At 46.5% G+C, this 22,386-nt stretch overlaps 10 protein-coding genes across 10 annotated transcripts; 6 read left to right on the plus strand and 4 right to left on the minus strand.

Annotated features, from left to right (window-relative positions):
• Positions 1 to 43: 43 nt before the first annotated feature.
• EYB26_002694 (uncharacterized protein) lies at positions 44 to 3,538 on the minus strand (the record flags this gene model as incomplete). The annotated part of the gene is made up of 1 exon (XM_054261999.1): positions 44 to 2,653. One exon carries the CDS (start codon positions 2,651 to 2,653, stop codon positions 44 to 46), a length of 2,610 nt encoding a protein of 869 aa, XP_054117974.1.
• Positions 3,539 to 4,170: 632 nt separating this feature from the next.
• On the minus strand, positions 4,171 to 5,268 carry EYB26_002695 (uncharacterized protein; the record flags this gene model as incomplete). Its single annotated transcript, XM_054262000.1, has 1 exon — positions 4,171 to 5,268. One exon carries the CDS (start codon positions 5,266 to 5,268, stop codon positions 4,171 to 4,173), a length of 1,098 nt encoding a protein of 365 aa, XP_054117975.1.
• A 373-nt stretch (positions 5,269 to 5,641) lies between these two features.
• Positions 5,642 to 7,267, plus strand: EYB26_002696 (uncharacterized protein; the record flags this gene model as incomplete). Its single annotated transcript, XM_054262001.1, has 2 exons — positions 5,642 to 5,899; positions 5,951 to 7,267. 2 exons carry the CDS (start codon positions 5,642 to 5,644, stop codon positions 7,265 to 7,267), a joined length of 1,575 nt encoding a protein of 524 aa, XP_054117976.1.
• A 425-nt stretch (positions 7,268 to 7,692) lies between these two features.
• Positions 7,693 to 10,364, minus strand: EYB26_002697 (uncharacterized protein; the record flags this gene model as incomplete). Its single annotated transcript, XM_054262002.1, has 2 exons — positions 7,693 to 9,759; positions 9,816 to 10,364. 2 exons carry the CDS (start codon positions 10,362 to 10,364, stop codon positions 7,693 to 7,695), a joined length of 2,616 nt encoding a protein of 871 aa, XP_054117977.1.
• Positions 10,365 to 12,937: 2,573 nt separating this feature from the next.
• On the plus strand, positions 12,938 to 13,909 carry EYB26_002698 (uncharacterized protein; the record flags this gene model as incomplete). Its single annotated transcript, XM_054262003.1, has 3 exons — positions 12,938 to 12,946; positions 13,039 to 13,190; positions 13,276 to 13,909. The coding sequence occupies 3 exons, from the start codon at positions 12,938 to 12,940 to the stop codon at positions 13,907 to 13,909; spliced, it is 795 nt and encodes a 264-aa protein (XP_054117978.1).
• A 172-nt stretch (positions 13,910 to 14,081) lies between these two features.
• EYB26_002699 (uncharacterized protein) lies at positions 14,082 to 14,555 on the plus strand (the record flags this gene model as incomplete). The annotated part of the gene is made up of 1 exon (XM_054262004.1): positions 14,082 to 14,555. The coding sequence occupies one exon, from the start codon at positions 14,082 to 14,084 to the stop codon at positions 14,553 to 14,555; it is 474 nt and encodes a 157-aa protein (XP_054117979.1).
• A 135-nt stretch (positions 14,556 to 14,690) lies between these two features.
• EYB26_002700 (uncharacterized protein) lies at positions 14,691 to 15,101 on the plus strand (the record flags this gene model as incomplete). Its single annotated transcript, XM_054262005.1, has 1 exon — positions 14,691 to 15,101. One exon carries the CDS (start codon positions 14,691 to 14,693, stop codon positions 15,099 to 15,101), a length of 411 nt encoding a protein of 136 aa, XP_054117980.1.
• A 717-nt stretch (positions 15,102 to 15,818) lies between these two features.
• Positions 15,819 to 17,303, plus strand: EYB26_002701 (uncharacterized protein; the record flags this gene model as incomplete). The annotated part of the gene is made up of 1 exon (XM_054262006.1): positions 15,819 to 17,303. The coding sequence occupies one exon, from the start codon at positions 15,819 to 15,821 to the stop codon at positions 17,301 to 17,303; it is 1,485 nt and encodes a 494-aa protein (XP_054117981.1).
• A 408-nt stretch (positions 17,304 to 17,711) lies between these two features.
• Positions 17,712 to 18,767, minus strand: EYB26_002702 (uncharacterized protein; the record flags this gene model as incomplete). The annotated part of the gene is made up of 1 exon (XM_054262007.1): positions 17,712 to 18,767. The coding sequence occupies one exon, from the start codon at positions 18,765 to 18,767 to the stop codon at positions 17,712 to 17,714; it is 1,056 nt and encodes a 351-aa protein (XP_054117982.1).
• A 1,210-nt stretch (positions 18,768 to 19,977) lies between these two features.
• On the plus strand, positions 19,978 to 21,567 carry EYB26_002703 (uncharacterized protein; the record flags this gene model as incomplete). Its single annotated transcript, XM_054262008.1, has 1 exon — positions 19,978 to 21,567. The coding sequence occupies one exon, from the start codon at positions 19,978 to 19,980 to the stop codon at positions 21,565 to 21,567; it is 1,590 nt and encodes a 529-aa protein (XP_054117983.1).
• Between the last annotated feature and the right edge of the window lie 819 nt (positions 21,568 to 22,386).

Raw genomic sequence — 22,386 nt, forward strand, 5'->3', positions numbered from 1 at the left:
ACATATAACCGAACTGCCTTCTCACCAAAGAATATGGATAGGTTTATCCAAACCGAAAACCCTTGTCTCCACTCCCCCCAATCCTATTCCTATGCCCCGTAGACCGATATGTATGTATCGAACTCCTCGGCCTCGCCACAGCACTGCTAGTATGTGTATGCGCCGTGCCCTTTGTTGCGACGGGTAATAGACCATGCCCGAAATAATCGTCCAACTCTTCTTCGCTGGGTCGTCTGGATGATGCCTTGGAGCGGCACAGGATGCGCTGGATTTCGAGTTCTTGGGTTATTATTCGTTGCTGTACGGCGGTGTTGCTTGTATGGGATATATCTCGATTGTGCTTTTTAGAGGAGGAGGATCTGGTCAGGCGCCACTGATGAATCCGCCTCCAGGCCTCTCTACTTCCCAGTCGGATGTCGTCCACAGATAGCGCCAACAAAACCAGAGGAATCGAAATCGAAAACCCAATCCCAAAGATATACCGCGATACATACGAAATCGGTATATTCGTATTCCCGGACTGCGCGTCATGCGGAAACTCGGAAACATTAATCGCGAAAAAAGAGGCTATGAATGACAACGGCAGAAAAATAATTGTGACGATTGTGAACATCATGATCGTTTTTCCCTGCCTAGCTGTGCCGGCAGCTTGGTCACGCGCAAAGCGGGCCTCAAGGGCGTTGGCGTGTTTCTGTTTGAGGTCTAGCAGGTCGGTGATGGAGTTGTAGATTCGCTCGGTTTGTTTATCCATTCGATCTACATCCTTGACATGCATGTCTATATTGCGTTGTTGCTCGCGAAATTTCTTCTTGATGTCGTTTTGGGATCGGTTTTCGTCGTAGTAGATCTCGCAAATCGCGTCTTGCAAGTCCTGGAGGACTTGTTTTTGGTATTCGAGAACGGTGCGGATCATGTTTAGTTCGTCGCGGATGTCTTTTGCTTCGGCTAATAAATCAGTTTCTTGGCCGATGTCGAGCAGTTTGTCGACGAATAGCGGTTGACTCTCCTCCTTTTCTTTCCCGTTGACGTCTTCGTGGTCTTCGTCCTCTTTGCTGGACATGCTCTCTACGATGGACCGTTTCAGGCGGCGATGGTGTTTGAGCCATTCCGAGGACTGTGCAGAGGCGACGTTGAATTCTCGAAAGAGCATGGTTTCGCGATCCGTTGCTGTGCCAATGCACGATTCGAACATGTCAAGAAATTGGTAGTCTTCGTCGCCCATGCGATGTCTATCGAACATCCCGGAACATCGACCAGTGATAACCGTCGCTAGCTCATAGACTGACCGCACTGGTTCTCTCGTTTTCGAGTTAATGTCTTCGATAATACCGTCCAAGACATTCAGAGGGTCGTTTTTGGGCTGCTCCCATCGTTGCGGAAAGCTAGTTACAATTAGGTTCTTGCCCAGCACCCACATCCATAGTTGATCGACCATGAAAATTTTTGGATCCTTGGCTTTGTGTTCAGACCAGCGCGTCTGGTAGCGATAGACTACCTGATCACTGTCTCGAGTCTCGGTGTCAATGTTCGGATAGAAGAATTGATCCAATGTTCGACGCACATGTAAAGATGCAGTTGACGAGTTGATATGTGCGCGAATCAACAACTCATCTCTTGTCGGCGCGCGCGTCAATCCCGGCTGTGGAGCAGACACAAACGTCTCTGCCTGCTTGATGGCCTGTTGCATCTTCTGCTGGCTCCGAGCAGTTTCGAAATGCAGGTATGGCATAAATACACAGATGTTGCTTTTAGCGGAGAAACTGACATCTCTCGACAGCTGTGGTGTTACTGAGCGTGTATGTTTGTCCGGACCATGGCCGGCAGACTTGTTTCTGTCGTATTTCGAGGTATCTTTTCCGCTCTTATTGTTGTTGCTGTTTTTATGTTTGGCTTTTGTTTTTCGGCCAGGGACGCTATCGTCGTCTTGGGAGTAGGAGTCCTTGCTTAGACCAGTCTCGCGCTTTTTGAGAGGTGCTGGGCTGTATTCTGCTGGCTTTGTGACAACAGGTCCATTGACGATTACTTGCGGTAAAGGACTCCTCTCTGGAGGAGGATGGCTTTCTTCTTCCTTTTCAATTTCATCTTGACCTCGTAGCGAGCGAGGAGTGCTTTGACATAGAGGCCTCATGAAATGCGAATGCGGCCGCTGTCCACGATGCTGATGACCAAAAGACTTTTCCAGACCTTTGAATCCTTCCACATCACTGGCGCCTTCTTCGATGAATGATTTTGTCATCAATGCTTCTACCCAGGCCATGTTGTTGGCAGGCAAATGTATCCACCGGAATTCACTTGCTTTCACGTTGGCCGGCAGCGTTGTGACGGCTTGTTTTCGGGGGTTCTTTCGGTCACGGCCATACAGTAATTCGTAGACAGATACTCGCTTTACTCGATTTTCATTATGGAAATTTCCGAAATCGACAATTGTCGCATCAAACCCTTTGCAAGCGCCCTCTGCATCTGCAGACAGCGCCTCGATGTGGTTGAATGGGGCCAGCAACTGCACAATATCCTTTCTTTTGAACTGAGCTGCTCTCAGGAACGGTGTACTGCCGAACGTATCTCGAGTTCGTCTCCGTAGGCTTGGTTGTTCGAGTAGACATTTGACCACATCTATATGTCCAGCTTGTGCAGCCAAATGTAGAGGCGTCATTCCGTTGAGTAGTTGGCTATTAAAGTCTGCACCAGCTTCGAGAAGTATGCGCACAATCTTCTCGCAGCCCTTATCACAGGCATTGTGGAACGGCGTCCAGCCTCCATCGCTTCGCGCATTCACATCTGCGCCATACTCCAAAAGTAATTCTACCACGTCCTCGCGATCATGGGCGGTCGCAAGATGTAAAGCCGTCTTATTCCTAAGCTCAGTCGCGTGAATATAGCCTTCCGGGCAACCCTGCGGCCTAGAAAGAAGCAATTTGGCGAAATGCGTTTTGCCAGTGGTACAAGCCCAATGCAAAGGAGTTCGGCCAAGGTCGTCTCGGGCATCTAGTTCGCATACAGTTCGCAATAGCAAATTAACAACATCATCACCCCAATCGCATTGTTTGTCCGCCGCAAGATTGTGCAGAATATTCCGCTTCCTATTATCCCACGCATTGACATCCGCGCCTCGACTGATAAGAAGCTGCAAAACATGCCACTGATTCTTCCATGCTGCCGTCATCAAAGCCGTCCGGCCTTCCTTATCCCTAAACTCCGGCGACGCACCCGCATCGAGCAACAACTTGACAATCTGCACATAATTCCTCTCTACGGCTCGAATGATAGGCGGGGCCCGGTTTCCGCCTGCTTCAACACTTGCACCTGCTTTTAATAGGTATTGTGTCGCTTCGATGCATCCGCGTTCGCACGATTTCACTAATCCGATTCCGAGGAAAGTAGGGTTTAGTTGGCCCTTTTGACGAGCGAGTTGAGTGATTTGTTCGAGGGCCGCGACGTCGTTGTTTGTTGCGGCGCGGAGGAGTTGGGGTTCGAGGCGGTCGCCGTGGTCGCTGCCGGTGCTGGACCGGGAGCGTGAGCGCGACGTGGTGCGGTTCATGCTGGTTATATGTCAAGTAGGTTGAGTGCCTTTCGGCGATGCCGTCAATATGCCATTTCAATGCGATGAGCGATCGAATGGAGTGTAATAATTTCGATCTGATTATCACTTATATCGCAGAACGCTGGCAAGAATATGTTATATGCAATAAATCGGATGAATATACGATAATCAAATGCAAATCGACACACCCCTCAAGCTGTCATGATCAGAGAAAAAGTGCACAGAGACGCAAAAGATGAAGCATTGTGCTCCCCCGACTTATCCCAAACTGGGCAAAAGATAACGATACCGCGGTAAAACATGAAAGTACGCAAATCAACACTGCGCACGGACTAAGCTTTACAGTTTGTACGTAATTACGAGACACGGCTTGTATTGATACGGGACGGTCTGTGTGGGGCCGAGCCAAGCGGAAGAGGGTCCATGTCAAACATTCCGCGATTGTGATTGGCTGAGCGGAACTCTTCAGCCGCAAAAAAACTTTGGTCCTTCCCGGGATTTCTTGGCGTTCCAATCACGGGATTTGTTTTCTTTTTTCCTTTTGCATCCGTTCAAGAACACTCTGATAGTTAACTAACTGCGACGTAGTAACTAGTTAACTAAGTTACCAAGTTAGGACTCCATACTGGCTAAGGATTAACTGCTGAGAAATTTTCCAGTTCTCTCAAAATCTCCTTTTTGACGTCCTCGTCTGCCCAACTCATCTCCACCGCATTCCGAACCAACTGGACCATATCACTCTTCGAAAACCCACAATACTCGTACGCCTTCATCATATTCCCATCGATCCACACGTTATGCATATACGTCGGATCATCACTGTTGATACAAATTTTGACTCCTTCGTCCCATAACTTCCGGATCTTTGGAAATAGTGTTTCTGTCGCTTGACGACGATGATATGCATGCGGACAGAGGGTTAACCCTATATTGCGCTCTTTCAATCCCATCATCAAATCTCCGCGATCAATCGCATTCAAACCATGATCGATCCGCTCACTACCTTGACCCGCGCATACCTCGAAAATAGCCTCATGCACATGGTCAACAGCATCTTTCTGATCCACATCACAATGCATGGTAACATGCAACCCATCGTCCTTCGCCAATCGAAAGCCTGCTTCAAACAGCAATGGCGGACGATCGTACTCATTACTCGCCAACCCAACTGCATGAAACAGCCCCTTGCCTTGTCCGTCCTTGGTCCTTGCCCATGGCCTTGCTGTCTTGTATGCCTCCAACCCACTTTCAAGAGACTCATCACGTAAGAAGCAGAATATCCAGTTACTCCGCACATTATAAACCTTGGTGCCGTCTTGTTGCGCCCTCAAAAACCCATCCAACACCGCCGAGGCAGGTATCCCCCTCTTCGTGTGGGCTTGAATATCAAAAAACGGCTCTACATATCGCACATTCATCTCGCTCGCTTTACGGAAGTAATCCATAGCCAATTCGTAGAAATCGTCTTCTGTGCAGAGGACCTGGCAACCCGCAAAATAGGTTTCGAGAAAGGTTGGCGCGCCATTGTCACCGTTGACTTCGCGGCGGTGGTTGTAGGTTATTTTGTAGCTGTCCAGAAGCTGGTTGTAGGTTGTGTAGGGTATGGGGATGTTGTTCCGGTGTGCGAGTTTCCAGCGTAAAGCTGGTGTTAGAGTCCCTTCGATGTGGATGTGGAGTTCGACTTTGGGGAGGCTGGAAACGAAAGGGGTGACTTCAAGGCCGTTCATTTTGACTCACGAGTCACTACCTTATGTACGGAGTAATTGTTCTATCGTTCTTTTAAACCTATGCAGCGGCTAGCCAGCCATGTTTAAGGATTCAAGCTAAGTGCGGAGCATCCGACGCGGCGACGTCCTCTCCGCACTCAACCACATCACAGATAACCATCCCAGCTTTAACCATGTCCTATTCAAGATAAGCATGTCAACTGGTGACGCTATTAACCAGATATAGCAAGGTCGAAGCGGCCTATGCCGACTTTGCCGTACAATCAACCTATCCCGGTAAGTCAACTATCCTAGTGCTGATCAATTGACTTCCGATCTAGGGCGAAATTGCTTATCTCTAGTTATATACATGTCTACAGCTATATCACGAGCCATGTCCCCCCTCTCGCCAGATCCTTCTGGAGAAAATACCCCGTTGTTACGCTCCACGGAAGTAAACATGTCATCGCCACAAAATGAGACTGAGGGTTCTCTCGAAGGAGGAACCCCCAACGATGCAGCCCGCATCCGTCAGATTGTTCGCAAAATTGACTGGCGACTCATTCCGTTGTTATTTTTCACGTATATGCTCAATTTCATGGACAAGACCATCTTGTCCAGCGCGTCTGTGTTCGGGTTAATTGATGATACTGTCGGTATTCTTACTCGTCTGAATGAGATTTCACACTGATATGCCGAGTAGCACCTCGTCGGCCAGCAATACAGTTGGGTATCCAGCATCTTCTACTTTGGCTACTTTTTCTGGGAATATCCAACCAATATCCTTATTACGCGTTTGCCCGTCGCCAAGTATTTGGCGTTTACGGCCTTTTTCTGGGGAGCCGTTGTCGCATTGACGGCTGCATGCGTCAATTATGGCGGCCTTTTGGCCGTTCGTTTTTTGCTAGGTGTCGCTGAAGCCACGATCACTCCTGCCTTCATGTTCATCACCACAACATGGTACACGCGCGATGAAATCCCCGTTAGAACGGGAATATGGTTCTCCGGCAACTCCATTGGCGGTCTCGTCGCTAGTCTTTTGGCGTATGGAGTGGGCCATATCACGCACCCACTTCATCCATGGATGTGGATGTTCATCATCCTCGGCATTCTCACATTTCTCTGGGGCTTTGTGCTTCTCGCTTTCTTACCGGACAGCATCTCTACCGCCAGCTTTCTCGACGCAGAGGAGAAAGAGATCATCACCAAACGCGCGATTATCAAGGGAACAGGTCGCACGGAACAAGCCTCCTGGCGCTCGGATCAAACCATTGAGTGTCTGCTAGACCCCAAGACATGGCACGTCTTCTGCATCACAATTCTAACACAAATCCCCAATGGTGGCACACAAAACTTCGCGAATTTGGTGATCAAGTCCTTCGGTTTCACATCCCTACAGTCTACGCTCGTCAATATCCCCGCCAGCGTTGTTAGTGCGGCCTCAATCGCATCAACAGGGTGGTTGGCAGGTCGATACTCCCACCTCAACAACATCCTAATAATCTGCATCGTCGCGCTCGCCGTCACAGGCAGCGCAATAATCTACTCCCGAAGCCATATTCCGCACAAAGGCGCGCCGTTGTTCGGCTACTTCTTACTCCAAACGGGACCGGCAATCTTACCGCTGGTAATGTCTCTAGTGCAATCAAACTACAAGGGCGTCACGAAGAAACAGACCATAACGGCGATGATGTTTATCGCTTATTGTGCGGGAAACATTGCGGGACCGCAGTTTTTCAAGACGTCTGAAGCGCCGGTTTATCAGACGGCGTTTAGGACGATCCTCATTTGTTATGTGCTTGCGGCTGTGTTGGCGGGGTCGCTGAGGTTTTATTTGGCTTGGGTGAATAAGAGGAGGGACAGGGAGGAGGGTGTTACCGTTGTTGAGGCCGGTGGTGAGACAACGACAGTGCCGGGTAAAGATTTGGATGCGGCTGTGGTGACAGATATTCCGTTGCAGGCGGAAGATTATGAAGATGTTACAGATTGGAAGACGGTGGGATTTAGGTATCGTCTATAGATAGAACGAGTTGAAGAGCAGTAGAAGAGTTTATATAATTTATTCCAGGTATACAACATGCCGGGAACAACGCTCCCCATCTCTTGTATGCATATTAAATAAATAGGTGTGTAAATAAGGTAGATAATATATAGAACCAGCATCATGAATCTCTCCTCCATTTTAAGCCGAGAGTAACAACAGTCACACTCGAAACAAACAGCGCTCAGAAACGAAACGGCTATGCCTAGTATTACTTTTCAGGGATAAATATATCCGCATTATCGGAATCAAAACCACCCATGCATGCAACTCATTAAGCCATTCAGTTCCATCATAGGGAGCAACCATCTTTTTTGTATCCCTGCAAGAAGCTCAAAGTAGGTGAAGTGAACAGACAACAGAATAAAGGGGCTCATATATACATCGCTTGCGGAGCGACAGGATTATTTCTTCTTGCCGCCTTTAGACCCGGGAATATCCTTAAGGATATCGTCGAAGCTCATAGTAGGATTCATGCGCGCAAACGTTTTGGTGGGCTGTTCCACTGGCATTACGCCCGCTGGTAGTGGTAAGGCTTCTAATGTATTGTATATAGAGCCACGGTGGCCGTGAGACACAAATCCAGGAGAATTTGTTCTTGGAACAGTGTGAGGTGAGTTGGTACCGCCTGGACTGCGCATGGATTGGACATCGGAGATTGATCCAATAGACGATTGAGGTGCAGGAGGTGCAGAGAATAACGAAGCGGCATCCTCAGTGGTGATTGGCGAGTTCAGGTTCTTTTCCGCCCATTGACTGGCAACTTGCCAGCAGTGACTGCGGCGGTAGACAGCATCGGTCGCATTATTGACCACATCCGAAGGAAGGTTGACTACCCCTTGACCACCAGCCACGCCGAACCAGCTGCGTCCACTCTTGCCGTCGTTTTGAATCCAGGGTGCTCCCCCGCGGGGAGCAACGCAGAGGAAATATTCGACTCCGTCTGTGAAGTGCAAGTCGGGCATGTCAATGACTAATAATGGCAGCGATTGTAGCACCGCATATATAAACAGCCATTGCCCAATGCGATTATCCATAAGGTCATCCAGACTCTTGCCATGGGCGCTGCGGCGTTCGAATTGCATGAAGCTCTCCACAAAAGGCGTGGGTTTCAGGGCTTCTCTAGTATAAGATCGCATCAACACCTCGTTGATTTCCGAATCGTGCAGCTTCTTTTGCCGTTCTTTCGATATATTTTTCGGGTCCACTGGTTTCCGTCGTAGAGCCTGTAGGCTAGGTAGTTGAGGAATGTCAAATGGAATAGGAGGTTGTACGGGCGGAGTACTGCGATCATACTCGCTCATCATTCGGCGCATCGCTCGTGTCACTGCCTCTATCGGGTCTGGTACATCTAAGTCCTCGGTCGCCATATCTGTGGTCCGTGTGGTTAAAGACGTGCGATCTACTAGCATATCGTACAGATCGGTGAAATCCTCGTAAACCTCCTTCAACAACAGCCGGTTCAAACCACTCTCCTCAAACTCGTTCTTTTTGGAGTTGGCCTTTGGTGGCCATGATCCGTACTTTTGTCGGTAGAAACTCAAGACGTGCTTGCGCAGTGCAAGATGTGCTAGTTTCCACTGTTTGAAACGGACAATCTTGCCCTCCGCAGCTGAGTTCGAATTTGCGATACCAGAAAACAGGGCGGGAAAGTCGAATTCATCTAGTTTTACTCGCATGATAGTGAGACGGTTTTCCAAGTCGATAGCTCCACGTTCCAGTCGTTTTTGGGTCAGCGGGTTAATCAAGTTGAAAGTCGGACTTTGTAGGTTGCGAAGCTCTTCCATTTTGCCCACGCCATGGACAAATCCTTCCACGTACAGCGGGTAATAGCGTAAGCTCTCACCAAGGATAACTGCCTCAATAGTCTTCTCGCGACTCTTGCGAACGTCGGCTAAATGAAGCTCATCGCAGTAGTTGGCGAAACTCGACGTCGCAATTTCTCCAAAGTTAGAGCCGTCAAAATTGGAAAATTCAAACCGTCGCAACAGATTGGATACTTCTAGCAATACAGAGAACAGACTTGGGTATCGCGGTGTAGAGATTAAAGCCTGGCCTAGAAGAAAGGCAAACAGGTTGCGGAAGAGTATCAAAGTGTCGCTATCTTCGATTGAAAGCGGGCTGTCCACGCTCGAGACATCGCTATGAAGAGGAACAGGCAGATAAAGATGTAGCTCTTGAAGTTCCTCTGGTTGATCCTCGACAAACGCCATTCGGTTGCTGCCATTGCTAGCATTGTCGTTTACCCACTGGTCCTCCTGAGCAGTAGCGCCGTATGGGTCGGTGATGGTTAGAGTTCGGGCCGAGTGCCGTAAAGATTCAACCTTTGGATCGGTTCCGCGGGCCAGGAAATTCAAAGAAGGCGAGTCTGAAAATAGGGCAGAGTCAATTCGGAATGACGGCGGTCGCTGCGTAGCTTGCGGGAATAGGTATACAAAAGTATCACCTTCGTCATTCCACAATTCGGGTATCTTATATTTTTGACCATATTAGTCGCAATTGAAGCCACATGTCCAAGACAGCTTACCTGCTCGCCTTGGATCAGTCGCGCAAGATCATATGGAATCTTTTGATCCAACCCTGCAACCCAAGCATCAAATGCATTAAGATCGTACTGATCACCCACAACTGGGGCATCAACCACGACCGAGTTCGCTTTTCCCGGCATCCAGCTTCTTCTTCGTTGATGACTATGTGGATCCGGTGCCCGTGACGCACTCCTACTCCCTTGTCGACTATGTGACTGTTGTGATGGTCCTGAATCACTCAAATCCTGATTTATAGCATACAACGACGGAGGCGGCGGAAGGGGTGCATCGAGGTCCAAGTGATCCGGATCAAAGCCGTGGCTGGTTATGGGGCGAGCCTCTGTGGAATGGGGTTGAGGAGAAGACGCATGTCGCACAGCTGGCCGGGAGTGGCTTCGGGCGCGTCGGTGGTCGACAGATAGATGTGTATTACTGGGCATCTGCTTCGGAGAACCCGAGGATTGTGACGAGGATGCCGAATCCCTGTTTGTCTTCATATTGAAGAGCGACGAGATGCGCCGGGCGGATTTCGCCGGAGCAGATAACATCTTGACGGTGGCGACGGACACTCACAACAACCCAGCTGGCGGGGTCGAGGATGACTCACGACGTTCGGGGAGGTATGACGAGGGAAGAAGAAATAAGCTCAATTAAGGGGACGAAGAGGATTCGAATTCCACAAAACGACACGTCGGTCTCCAACTGGGAATTGTTTTGGGTGGTTCCGGTCGAGTTTGCCAAGGGGAATGGATCGGCGGTGGTTATTCGCTGTTGAAGTCGAGGAAAATGTGAAGGCAGGGAAGAATGGAGAGGATTGGCTAGCGAGTCAGTCTCTCATCGGGAGAGAGGCTGTGGCTTTCTTTGCTTTCCTTTTATTTAGTATTTAATTTCCGTGAGTAATTCTCCAACACAGAGGTCAGAAGGAAAAAGAAAGTCGAGTCATATACGGAAACAAAGTGCAACAAAAGATGAGTTGGCAATGAGGACAGGAGAAGGTTTGGTTGAGGGGAGAACCCAAGAAAAAAGATGGCATGTTATGCCATGCATGATGCCACTTTAATACATCGTATTTATTATTTATCGCTGGGCTTAGCGGGAGCAGCGGGTGGGCTAGGCCTGATTGGGTTAGAGATACGGTATTGGCACGTATTGGCGGTGTATTTGCAGTGTACGGAGTACGGAGTATGATATTGCATAAACACGCCCTCTAATATAAGAGATACCTTCAATCACGCCTTCTATCTTCTTGATCTTTCAATTGCAAGTATATATACTTTGGCACGGCAGTAAAATACAAGCCAACATTGGAATATCTTTGTCCATCCCTGAACTAATTGTATACTACGTAGATACTATAGTATAGTTTCTGCTTGCCTACCGTACCGTCGGTATCGGAATCGATGCCGGGGCTAACGATATGTACGTGTAATACCTGCTATATACACAAAACGTACACAAACCGCGTATTGCGTGACGAATAACCACGAATCACCCTGAATGGAACCAAATATTATCAATCTAACCTATCCAAACTGCTATACGAACTCGTTTCAGACAGAAAATACGTCTTCGTGGCTATATACGTATGTTGTCTCGGGCGGAATGGCTGTATGGCGAATAATGTGGGGATTGTTTTTGATCCTTTTTTGTGGAATTGAGCCCCATAAATGACGTGGGACCGTGAAACAGGAGAAAGAGCTGAGACGAACAGCCACACTCGCGCCCAAAAAAAGATCGAGCGCCTGTACATAGCCAACAATTTTCTGTGCTCAAGAGATACGTACTACGTTTGTTGGATCTATGCTATAGATAATATATCACGTAGTAGTCTTTGGCCCTCTATTAGGGATTTCGGAGAAGAAAAAGAAAAAAAAAACTAGTTACTCCCGACTTATCGAAGATCAATCTTAGATAATCGATCCGTGGAGATCGGGTCGATCCATCCCTATGAATCATGCAAAATAACTGGTTTGACTACATGTCTGATGTGAGAAGCTGTGAGGTCTATTATGAGTAAGCTGTGCAATCTAACTATGAGTTGTGTGACTCTCATCTTGACCAACAGGGTTATCTCATAACCTTTGTCCACAATGGAAATACGTAGCGAGAGTTATGACCCTAACCCTAATTTCATTATATCCTCTTGGACATGTGATTAACTGAGCCCTAACAAGTCTATCCCTAATTCCATGTCCGATAGTTAACTATATAGTTAGGTAAGTAGTAATCCTCCTACTCCGTACTCCATCATGGTGTCTCGGGCCTCCAAGGGGAAACTAATGAATCAGGCTGCATGTACATTTACCAAACTGGGCTAGAGTCTCTTGTGTTCTTGTTCATCATTTCAATTCTTTTTTCGGCGTGCTACGATTTACACATCTAATTGTACACTAACCATGTGCCTAGAAGGCTAGAACGCTTAACCCATACTACATACAGGTGTCTTGGCTAGTGAGTCGTAGTGCTCTAAATCCCTGTCTTCTTGTATCCACAGCCAATGAGAAAACAGGTTTCCAAAAAAAAAAAAGACTCGTTCTCATGTAGGAAAATGCATGGTTATCATGTACAAGTAGAGGCTGTTGCGAACGGGTTTGACAAACAATCATGTGTTCAGTACCAGGAGGCATGAGGGTAAGGGATTAATCCCATCATTAAAGGCATAGTATATGCAAAGTAGAAAGAACATGTGGGCCGCGCAAATTACACCCATGGCCTCCCCCATGCAACATGAATCCACAACAATTTGTGAGGACTTCGATGTCGAGCAAAACCCTAGCAGAGACTAGAGACCGCTAATATCTTCCCTGTAGGAAATGGCACAGTTAGCGCCCCTCTAATGTGACAGTAATAAACGTAAACAACTCGCGGCCTGGTTAAGAAATAGAGAAAATAATCCTCACAGCCAGAGTTAAGCCAGAAATTTCTTTCTCCTTAAATACATGCGCTCGTCATCACTTCGTCAAAATGGCAACCACGGTCTACGAAACAACTACATCAACCGTTTCTCGTATCTCAACAACACCCCCTCCAGAAACAACTAGCGGCATCGTCACGGCGTGGATACCACTTACTACAATCGCACCCCCGCCGCCTCCTCTTTGTTGGAATTAATCTTTCAATAATGACTACGGTACGCCGCCATTCGACACTGAACCTATTGCATTTGATCCAGAAGCCCAACTCCTGTTCGGAACAAATACTATACTTTGTCAACCCGACCAGGTAAGGACCTGGTTTTACCATCGCAATGCCACAACAACTAAGGGTACATTGGTGACTGTGACGAGTATTCAACCTGTTGTGTGTCCGAGTGAGTGGTTGACGGCGCTTACGACAACGGTTCGCCAAAGTGTGCGGGTTACGTGCTGCCCTAGGTGGGTAGTCTTCTTGTTTCTTCTCAAGGAAGGCAGAGGTTTGTCCTCTATGGTGCCATGCTGATAATCATTTCTCCTACTGTAGCGGTTATTCAGCAGACCCTTATGTTGATCTCAATTACGAAGCAAATTGCCAATCAGCAGTCGCTCCGGGACAGACACTCATCTACTGGGACTCGAAAAGCGGTTATATAACAACATCTTACTCGACTGCCGTTAGCGTCGCTGCTGTGGCTGTAAAGGGATGGAACTCAATTGTCGAGGCGCCGGCTACTACTACTTCAGCACCTCTATCGTCGTCTCCATCTTCTTTCTCTTCTTTCTTTACTTTCTCTACAACATCATTATCAACAGGTTCTCCAAATACGATAGGCAACACTACCGAACCATCCGGCGTTTCGCATTCTTCTGGTCTACGCGGTGGAGCTATCGCCGGCATTGTAGTTGGCTTACTTGGGGCTGTAGCCCTGATGGGTGTCGGAATCATCTTTTTCCTACGACGACAACGACAGGAGCGAAATGTAGATGTCACAAGTGGCACAGGTGAAGTCAAGACGAAGGCATCCGACCTTAAATCTGGACAATATGTGAATGTGCCTCAGAATCCTGGTCATCGGTTGAGCGAACTGCCGACGTCAAGCAACACGCCCGAATTATATACGGATTACAGTCCACATAGTCCACGGGAGGATGACGCTGAGATACACGAGTTACAGTAATTGTGGTTACTTAGATACCCTTAATATAATTGTACATTTTATCCATCTTGTTCTGTATGTATCCTAGCAGCGTGGGACTGATAGATTAGCTCGGCAACCGTTTACTAGTGAACCCACTACATCTCATTCTTTAGGTAGGGTATCTACTACTGTATCGTTAACCTTAAAAACTATGACAACATCTTTCGGACACTTTGGCAATTGTATAAAAATACCTTCGCTGGACACTCTACCGACTGAGATACACAGTTTAATCTTAAACTATACATCATCTGGCGCTAAACATCGGTTACTCTTTGCATGCCGGCAATTAAACACACCAGTCGCACCAAAACTATACAGCGATGTGACACTAAATGTCCGCGAAGAAGATCAAAAGAGTCTCGACTCCCATATTGCAGGTTTGTTCCGCACTATTCGAGATGATCAAACCTTGGCCCTATATGTCCGCGAGCTTAATATCAAAGGATATAAACTACGCGAAGTTGAAGCTGGGTATATTCCTACTTCAGATGATGATAAGGAGGACACCACACAACAAACTCATCAACCTGTTAGGAAAAAACTGGTTTATGAAACATGCGACACTAATTCAGTTGTTGCCGCAATGCTTCACAAACTCGAGACCCTAGAGACACTTCACTAGGAGTATCCATTTTGGTCGGAGAATGGGTTTCTGCCAGTCATTTATCAGAATTGCTTGAAGAAGTTGAAAAAGATAGACCTGGGTATAAAGTTTCCTTCATTTCCTACAGGGCGGTATGGCGAAGCTTGGGAGAATATGCAAGGTTCAAATTCGATTGATATGAATCAATTACGAAACCTGATGAGCCTGCCGCTTATTGAGAGTATAACCTGTGTTGCTTCAGATGGTGAAACGGGCGGTGACGAGAGGCAGGAGGTTGAAATGGTATCAATGCCACTCGCTCAAAACCTTACTTCTATAAAATTTCTAAGGAGTAAATTGGCGCTACCGGCGCCGGGCAAGATACTCAGCGCTACACCAAACCTCCGACAACTCGAATATGACTTTTGGATCGATAGAAAGCTCGATGAGGAGCCGGCACAATACTATGACTGCGAACAGCTGGACAACGCGCTACAACCGGTGCGCAATATACTTGAACGACTACGCCTAAGCGTTCTTTACCACGGCGACCATACGGTCATGTACCCCAATGACTGGACTTGACGCACGGAAGTGCGAGGCGTACTACGATCTCTCGCCTCTTTCACACAATTGACTCATCTCCATATCCCGCATCTATTCTTACTTGGAAGAACTATCGAGGAGGCGAATACAGTCAAATTTATCAATATGCTACCGCGGTCGCTCACGTTTCTTTCCGTATCTACTCGAGATATCCCTCCGCTGAGACGGGTTCTTGACTTCAACTACACATATGAGAAGCTACTCGATCGGTTGTATGAGTATGTTGATGCTCGCAAAACACATGCGCCATACATAGAGTGAATTCAGATTTATGGCCTTCGAGATACTATTACTACTAGGAAGCCATCGTACCTCAAGCTGGTCAAGCTTTGTGAGGAAACCGGGTTCTCTTTGAAAACTCCGGGAGATCTCCAAATAGGGGGATATTTGGTAACCTCAATGTCACCAATGAACTAAACAGCTCCTTATAACAGTTATAAGTTATGTTGATAGTGTGTGCATAGTTATTTGATAGATAGGGTTAACTAGTTATATATTGTAAGTATTAAGGTAATTTTAGGGGAGATTGTCCACTCGTGAGCGATTGGCTTACGGTCCGAGGAGGGGAAACTTTAATTTCACGTATAAAGACTTTCATCTTCATATTGTTCATCGTGCTGTCCTTCGGAGGACTGATTAGTGAGAATATATGTATGGCAGTAATCTTGCAAAGACAAAACAAGAGAGGTTTTAACAATGGTTTGTCTTGATGAACTACCAACAGAGATACTCAAATGTATATTCGAATTTACGCCTTCCTATACTCAAAAGGTATTACTACGTACAAGTCATCGCTTCAACGCCATAACTGCCCCGATATTCTACCGCAATGTTCTGCTCTATGTCAACCCTGAGAGACGGTATTTTCCTCATACCCACCTTTCTCTATTTTTCCGCACCATTCGAAACAATCGAAATTTAGCTCACTGTGTTCGTGAATTGAGAGTTGGAGGTGCTACACCACGGACTCTTAAGATTGAGTTTACTGTTGATGAAATTGATGATGAAGAAGAACTACGCGACGCAGACGTGGATGGCTGGGTGTTTAGAGCCGTTCCTCGTCCAAAACCAGAAATGCGTCAAAGCGGAGGAAAGCAAATCTACAAGTCATGCAACGGTGATTTGGTCATGGCTGTGAAGATTGGCAGGCTTAAGAATCTCGAAATCCTTGACTTGGCATATGGCATCTGGTCGAACTCGACTGCTATACCCGTGGTCTTCATGAAGCAGTGTCTGAAGCGTTTGAAAAAGGTGAACCTCGATATCCAGCCGATCAATCCTTCACAGCCCATGGCCCATGAGTTCTGGACTGTTCTCAATGGGGTCAAAGGTCCGAAATCAATTGATCGAGTCGATTTACAGCATTTATTGAATCTGCCACACATCGAAAGCATTGCTTGTGTCGCTGCAGATTGCAAGTTCAGCAGCAGCGACGAGGATGAGGATGAGGAGGAATTCGACGAGGAATTCGGTCCGATAGAACAGCCGTGTAAGAACCTAACCTGTCTACGTTTTCAAGGGAGTAGATTGTCACAATCAACGCTTGGTACAATCTTAGAAGCTGCACCGAGGCTTCGGATACTGGAATATGAATTCTGGATCCACACGAATGCCAACGGAGGGTTTGCACAGTATCTTGACTGCGAGCAGATGGATACCATCCTGGAACCCGTGCGGGATACACTACAGCAGCTATCCATTAATATTGATTACGCCGAGCAATTGGCCCCGACTACGACCGTAAGTTGGGGGGGACGAGGTACAATGCAGTCTCTAGCTACCTTCCCACAATTAACCAGTATTGAGATTCCTCATACATTCCTTCTTGGCTGGAGTCCTGATAGGAGTGGAATTCGTCTTGTCGATGTGTTACCGCGTTCACTAGAGTCCCTCATCATACTGACTGGGAAACTGTATTATTTTGAATCATATCAGTGGGATCCTGGTGCAATATTCGATCGATTGTATGACTTTGTTGTTAATAGAAATACGCATACACCAGTCCTGAAGCTGATCGAAGTGCACAGCCTTGGAGGTCATAGGTTTATGTCGCATTACTCGCAATTGAGGCGCGCAAGTGACGAGAATGGGATTCGTCTACGGATAGATAGCTATGACGGATATTACAATATATTTGTCCGTCCAAGGACTCAAAATCGGCCTCGGGGAGATTTCACATGATATAAGATAGTCGCTGAAGATAGTCATATGATGTGGGTTTATACATTTATCAAATTACCTATTGAACACCTGGACGGTGTAATACACAGTCTACATTATGGGCACCAGATCTACCTAGGACTTGAAGGAGTGTGAAGAATGAAGACACCTAAGGATGGTTGGACTTCTAATATGTATAAGATACCAAAATTCAAATTGTCAACTACAACTCTACCAACCGAAAGCGAACAAGTAAATATCAAATACAAAATTCAATAATAAAGCGAATGTAACAGTAAGCGCATCCTGACCCCTGTTGAAAGTTCTCAACATCATCAAGCCCATGAAGAGAATAAAGAACTGGCGACGCCTCCTCTCGCTCAGGTGAAGAAAAGATCTCATTGTGCTGGCCTCAATTTTGGTTCTTGATCAATATTTTTCAAGGAACAATTGTCTAGCCTCGAACACAGCCGGTATACCTAGCTCATCCAACCTGTACCTGACCGAGGCCATGTGATAAACAGCATAGCCATGCATCCACTGATGAACGTTACGTCTGAGACCCTCGTTCGGGGCGAGGATGGTATTGATAATGTGGAATACCTCGATTGTCTTCTTGCAAAGCATCTCCAAGGACTCGAATTGAGATATATTGTGAGCGGCCGCTTGGTTGCTTATATAATTGGCCTTTTCGTCTGCCCCTGACTCTTTGTAGAAAGACAAGATATCGTTGGCATAGTTAAAGAATTTCACCATGTAAGGAACAGCAGGGAGGTAGGTGTGCAACACTTCATCCTCACGGAACAGGTGTTCTGGGAAGGCGAAGAAGGCGTATGGTTCCGACACGCCGGTTTTGATGCGAAAATACTCGGCGTATTCTGGTGCATTGACTGTATCATGAGCCTGTTTCTCATTCCTTCCGCGATTCTCGAGCTCCAATTCCAAATAGCAACTACATACGAAGTCGATAGTAGCTTTGGCGATCATGTCTCCCCCAAATTGGCCGAATTGGGAACCATGGTCTTTCATGAGATCAAAAAAGCCACGAAGGATGACGTTCTTTGTGGTGTTTCCGTCCAAAAGGCCCGTGACAAACATCTTCATGTCATCAGAAAACTCATGGCCAAGATCGTCGACGGTAATTGCGTATGATGTGTACGTTGCTACAAATTCTTGGACGTCGATGGATGTGTGTGCATAGCATGTGATGGCAATATTGACACTGCTGTCGATGTACGGTTGAATCCGAAGCAGAGTCTCTGACGAAAGACCCGCTTTCAACATGGAGTCTTCGACTTTCTTCTTTAGAGTCTTATCGAAGTGGACTCCTGCTGGATATTGATATGAAATCCCGTTGAGGAGGTCGTTGACCGTGGAGGCGCATTGTTCCTTCAGGGACTCAGCGTTTGTTGGAGTATGTTTGCGTTTGAAAATGGCATCATGAGTTGCCCAAGAGAAGGAAGAAATGAATGCCAATGGATTCATGATCAAGGAGGCTGCAAAAGAGAGAAAATCGATGTTTTTCAAGGACATCTGCGCGTTTCGCGAATCTGATTTATGTTGACTGCTTAGTTGGTTCTCGCTGCTGCCTCAACTAAGTTTTAGGTCTCGCTTATTTACCAAACATGACGTATAATGATACATATATAGGTTTTTACAACCCTTCCAAGGTTCCAAAGGTGTACTTTTACTTGCTCTCTCCTATCTTCCTCCTTCTTTTCGCGTCACCACTCATTCTTTGTTTCCTTTCTATAGTCTTGTGCTACACTATCCAGACAGGTTTGGAGACTGTTATCTTTGCTCTTTGTTGTTTTTACCATCTTATGCTAAGTGATGCGGTTGGATGAAAACTTTAGCTCTTTGTTTTCCCTTTACTGTACCATAGCAAGCGAAGTAGCTAGGTCCAGAGGTGCTTGTATTCCATGTATCCAATAGCAAAACGAGCTAGATCGAGCATGAGAATGCAGATGAGTTGGCACTCTGGTGTCTCGAACAAGGACATGAGGCCGGTACAGGGCCATATTATTGTTATGGTCAAATCATGAGATCAACAGGAGTTACATAGTTATATGCTTGTCAGTATCTATATTTAAGCATTTCTATGTCTTACCTGATATTGGTACCTAGGTACATCTACGTAGGTTGGATACTTTTCATACCTAGGTATGGAGTTGAGTTGGAGTTCATGATCACATGCCATCAAATGTAACGGTGGTCTAAACGGGTGTACAAAGACCTCTAAACCGAAGCCATCTGTCTCGTCAGTTTTGTCAGGAAATAAGAACCGAAGTCTAACTCAAACTAATCTAACATATACTTCGAGTCAGGGACACTATTTTACCGGCATAAGACGGGCTGGCACATCACAAGAAGTCGGTGTGCAGGGACGTGAATGGGTGTTGATATTCCCCCGGTGAAAATTTTATTCAATACCATTATTTCTCGCCATATACAAACTACATTAGCTCTCCTTCACAATTGTATATGATGATTCTTTTGCCATGACATTTCCCGAACGACAAACAAAGAAAGGCAACAGGCCGAACAAGTCTAAGGACAATAAACTTCTTGTAATCTTATAAAGAGCAGGGTGATTATTCGCTATGCTGAAAGTATTCCGCTATTCCTGAACACAGTTCATTCCTTGATTTTACCTATTCTTTTCTTTCTAGGCTGCTGATCAATGATTTCCACCATGCTCGAGTATTCCAACGACATCCCTTTCTCATGGATGGGGATTCTTAACTCTGGGAGCGCCTCTTTCCCTTATGTTGCAGTAGTGATATGCTCGGCTCTTATATTTTACAAATATTGCTACCCCGGACACGCTCTCCCCCTACCACCTGGTCCCGTTCCACTGCCAGTAATTGGCAATTTGCATCAGCTGACTGGTGGAAATCCGTTTGAGCAATTTGAGAAATGGCACAAAAAATACGGGGCTCTAATAAGCATTCGCGCTGGGCAACGAACTATTATCGTTATTAGCTCATATGAGATTGCACATGACCTGCTAGACAAACAAAGTGCCGTCTACAGCTCCCGTCCCAAATTGAACATCGCATCCAAGCACCTTGCGAGAGACATGTCGATGGCTTTGATGCCATGCAGTAAAAAATGGCAGACTCATCGTCGTATGGTTGTATCATTACTCAACTCAGCTGCAACCAAACGATACCAAGCTGTCCTAGATATCGAGAGCAAGCAAGTGGTGCATGAGCTTTTGACTTCCCATGACTTTTCGTCGAGCTTTGAAAGATACATCACGAGCCTGCTATTTACTCTAGCCTATGGCATTCGCGTGGAGAGTATAACACGGCCTGAGATCTCGGAGATGAGATACGTCCTTCACTGTCTAAAGGATGGCTTGAACAATGTTACAATGGCAGTGGTTGAATTATTTCCACTGCTTGATCACCTGCCTCGATTTATGGCTCCTTGGAAACAGTTTTGGCAAGAGAGGCACAATCGGACAATTAAATTCATGCTCCAGAACTTACAATACGCTCGGTCTAAACAAAAGTCATCGTGGACATGGGCACGTGAAGTGCAACAGGCACTGAACCATGCAGGGAAAGATGGTGACTCAGAAGTTGCCTATTTGGTGGGCACAATGAACGAAGCTGGCATTGAGACTACTCCAAGCGCCATGTGTACAGCGATCAAGGCCCTTCTATTGAATCCCGCCGCTGCCAAGAGAGCACAACAAGAGATCGACACCATCGTAGGCCCTGATCGCCTTCCTCAGGTTGACGACGCGCCTGAAATGCCGTTTATGGAGGCGTTGATCGAGGAGGTTTTACGGTGGCAGCCAGTGACGCCGTTGGGCGCCCCTCATTCTACCGACACTGATCAGGAATATATGGGATATCGGATTCCGCGAGGCTCCATAATCATGCAAAACTATTATGGAATGGCGCACGATAGCAATACTTGCCCCGAACCGTACAAATTCAATCCAGAGAGATGGCTCCAAGACCCGGACCTGCGCGTCTTTAGTCCATTTGGCTACGGTCGCAGAAAATGCCCTGGGGAACAAATGGCGAGGAACAGCATATTCATCGTCCTTTCTCGTATATTATGGGGATACAATATCAATCACGTTGTTCGCGATGGTCAAACCATCGAGGTGGACGAGTGGGATATTGAACATCACTTTACATCGGCGCCGGCGCCATTTGAAGTGTCCTTCGAGGTGCGAGATGAGCACCGACGCAAAATAATTGAGCGAGAATTCCAGAGTATGGAAAAGAATGCATCCGAGATCCTGAAAAAAGTTGCGCCTTGAATGACGTCGCCTTGTTTGGCCATCGGTTTTTCCTATCTCAAAGCTCGAATGACTCTCTTTAGTACTTCTCTTGGGTACCCGGCCACATGAAGGCACTTGTTCTAGTACCAAAACTTGACATCAAAGCCGGGGATCTATCGATCTATTAGTATATCGGGAATCAAAATTTTCAGTTTATTGAACGATTGTCCCTGGGGTTCGCTGTGATTAGACGGGTTGAATCATTACTCGGATCTCTTTGTTTCATCTCATTCTATATAGTCTTTGTCTTCTTTGTGGTATGTAAGTTGCAGTTGTGGTTAGCTTGGCTCCACAGGCATTTTGAGGATAGCAAATGTCAAGATCATTTCATACTCTGCTCTCCCTAACTATCCTAGTACGAAAATCTTTTACATAAATATATCGGCCCTCTAGGTCTTTCCACCTGCAACGTCAGAAAACTAACACAAAGAAATATTCAACCCGAATCCATGTTCCACGTTTCCATTATTTTCTAATTTTTGAGCCTCATACAGAGTGTCAATTTAGTGTCAGTAGGGTAATACCAACTACCATGAAATTCGTGTCCGGAGTAGTCCTACGAAACGAGGACAAATTATTCAGAGTAAAGAAGTTGATTTACGGTATTATGACTTACCCTCCATAAATATGTTGAAAGTGACATGCTTTTGTGCTATTTCCGCTCTAAGCCTTGTCTTGTTCATAGTGTGCAACTATTTAGTGATGATTAAAGTAGGTTTACTGTCATAGGATTGGGACCGTGCCAACCATAAACTCTCAGCGAGTTATTGATCAGGAAAATATGCTGGAGCTACCCCG

Source organism: Talaromyces marneffei, chromosome 2 (assembly GCF_009556855.1).
Source record: "Talaromyces marneffei chromosome 2, complete sequence".
Taxonomy (NCBI): domain Eukaryota; kingdom Fungi; phylum Ascomycota; class Eurotiomycetes; order Eurotiales; family Trichocomaceae; genus Talaromyces; species Talaromyces marneffei.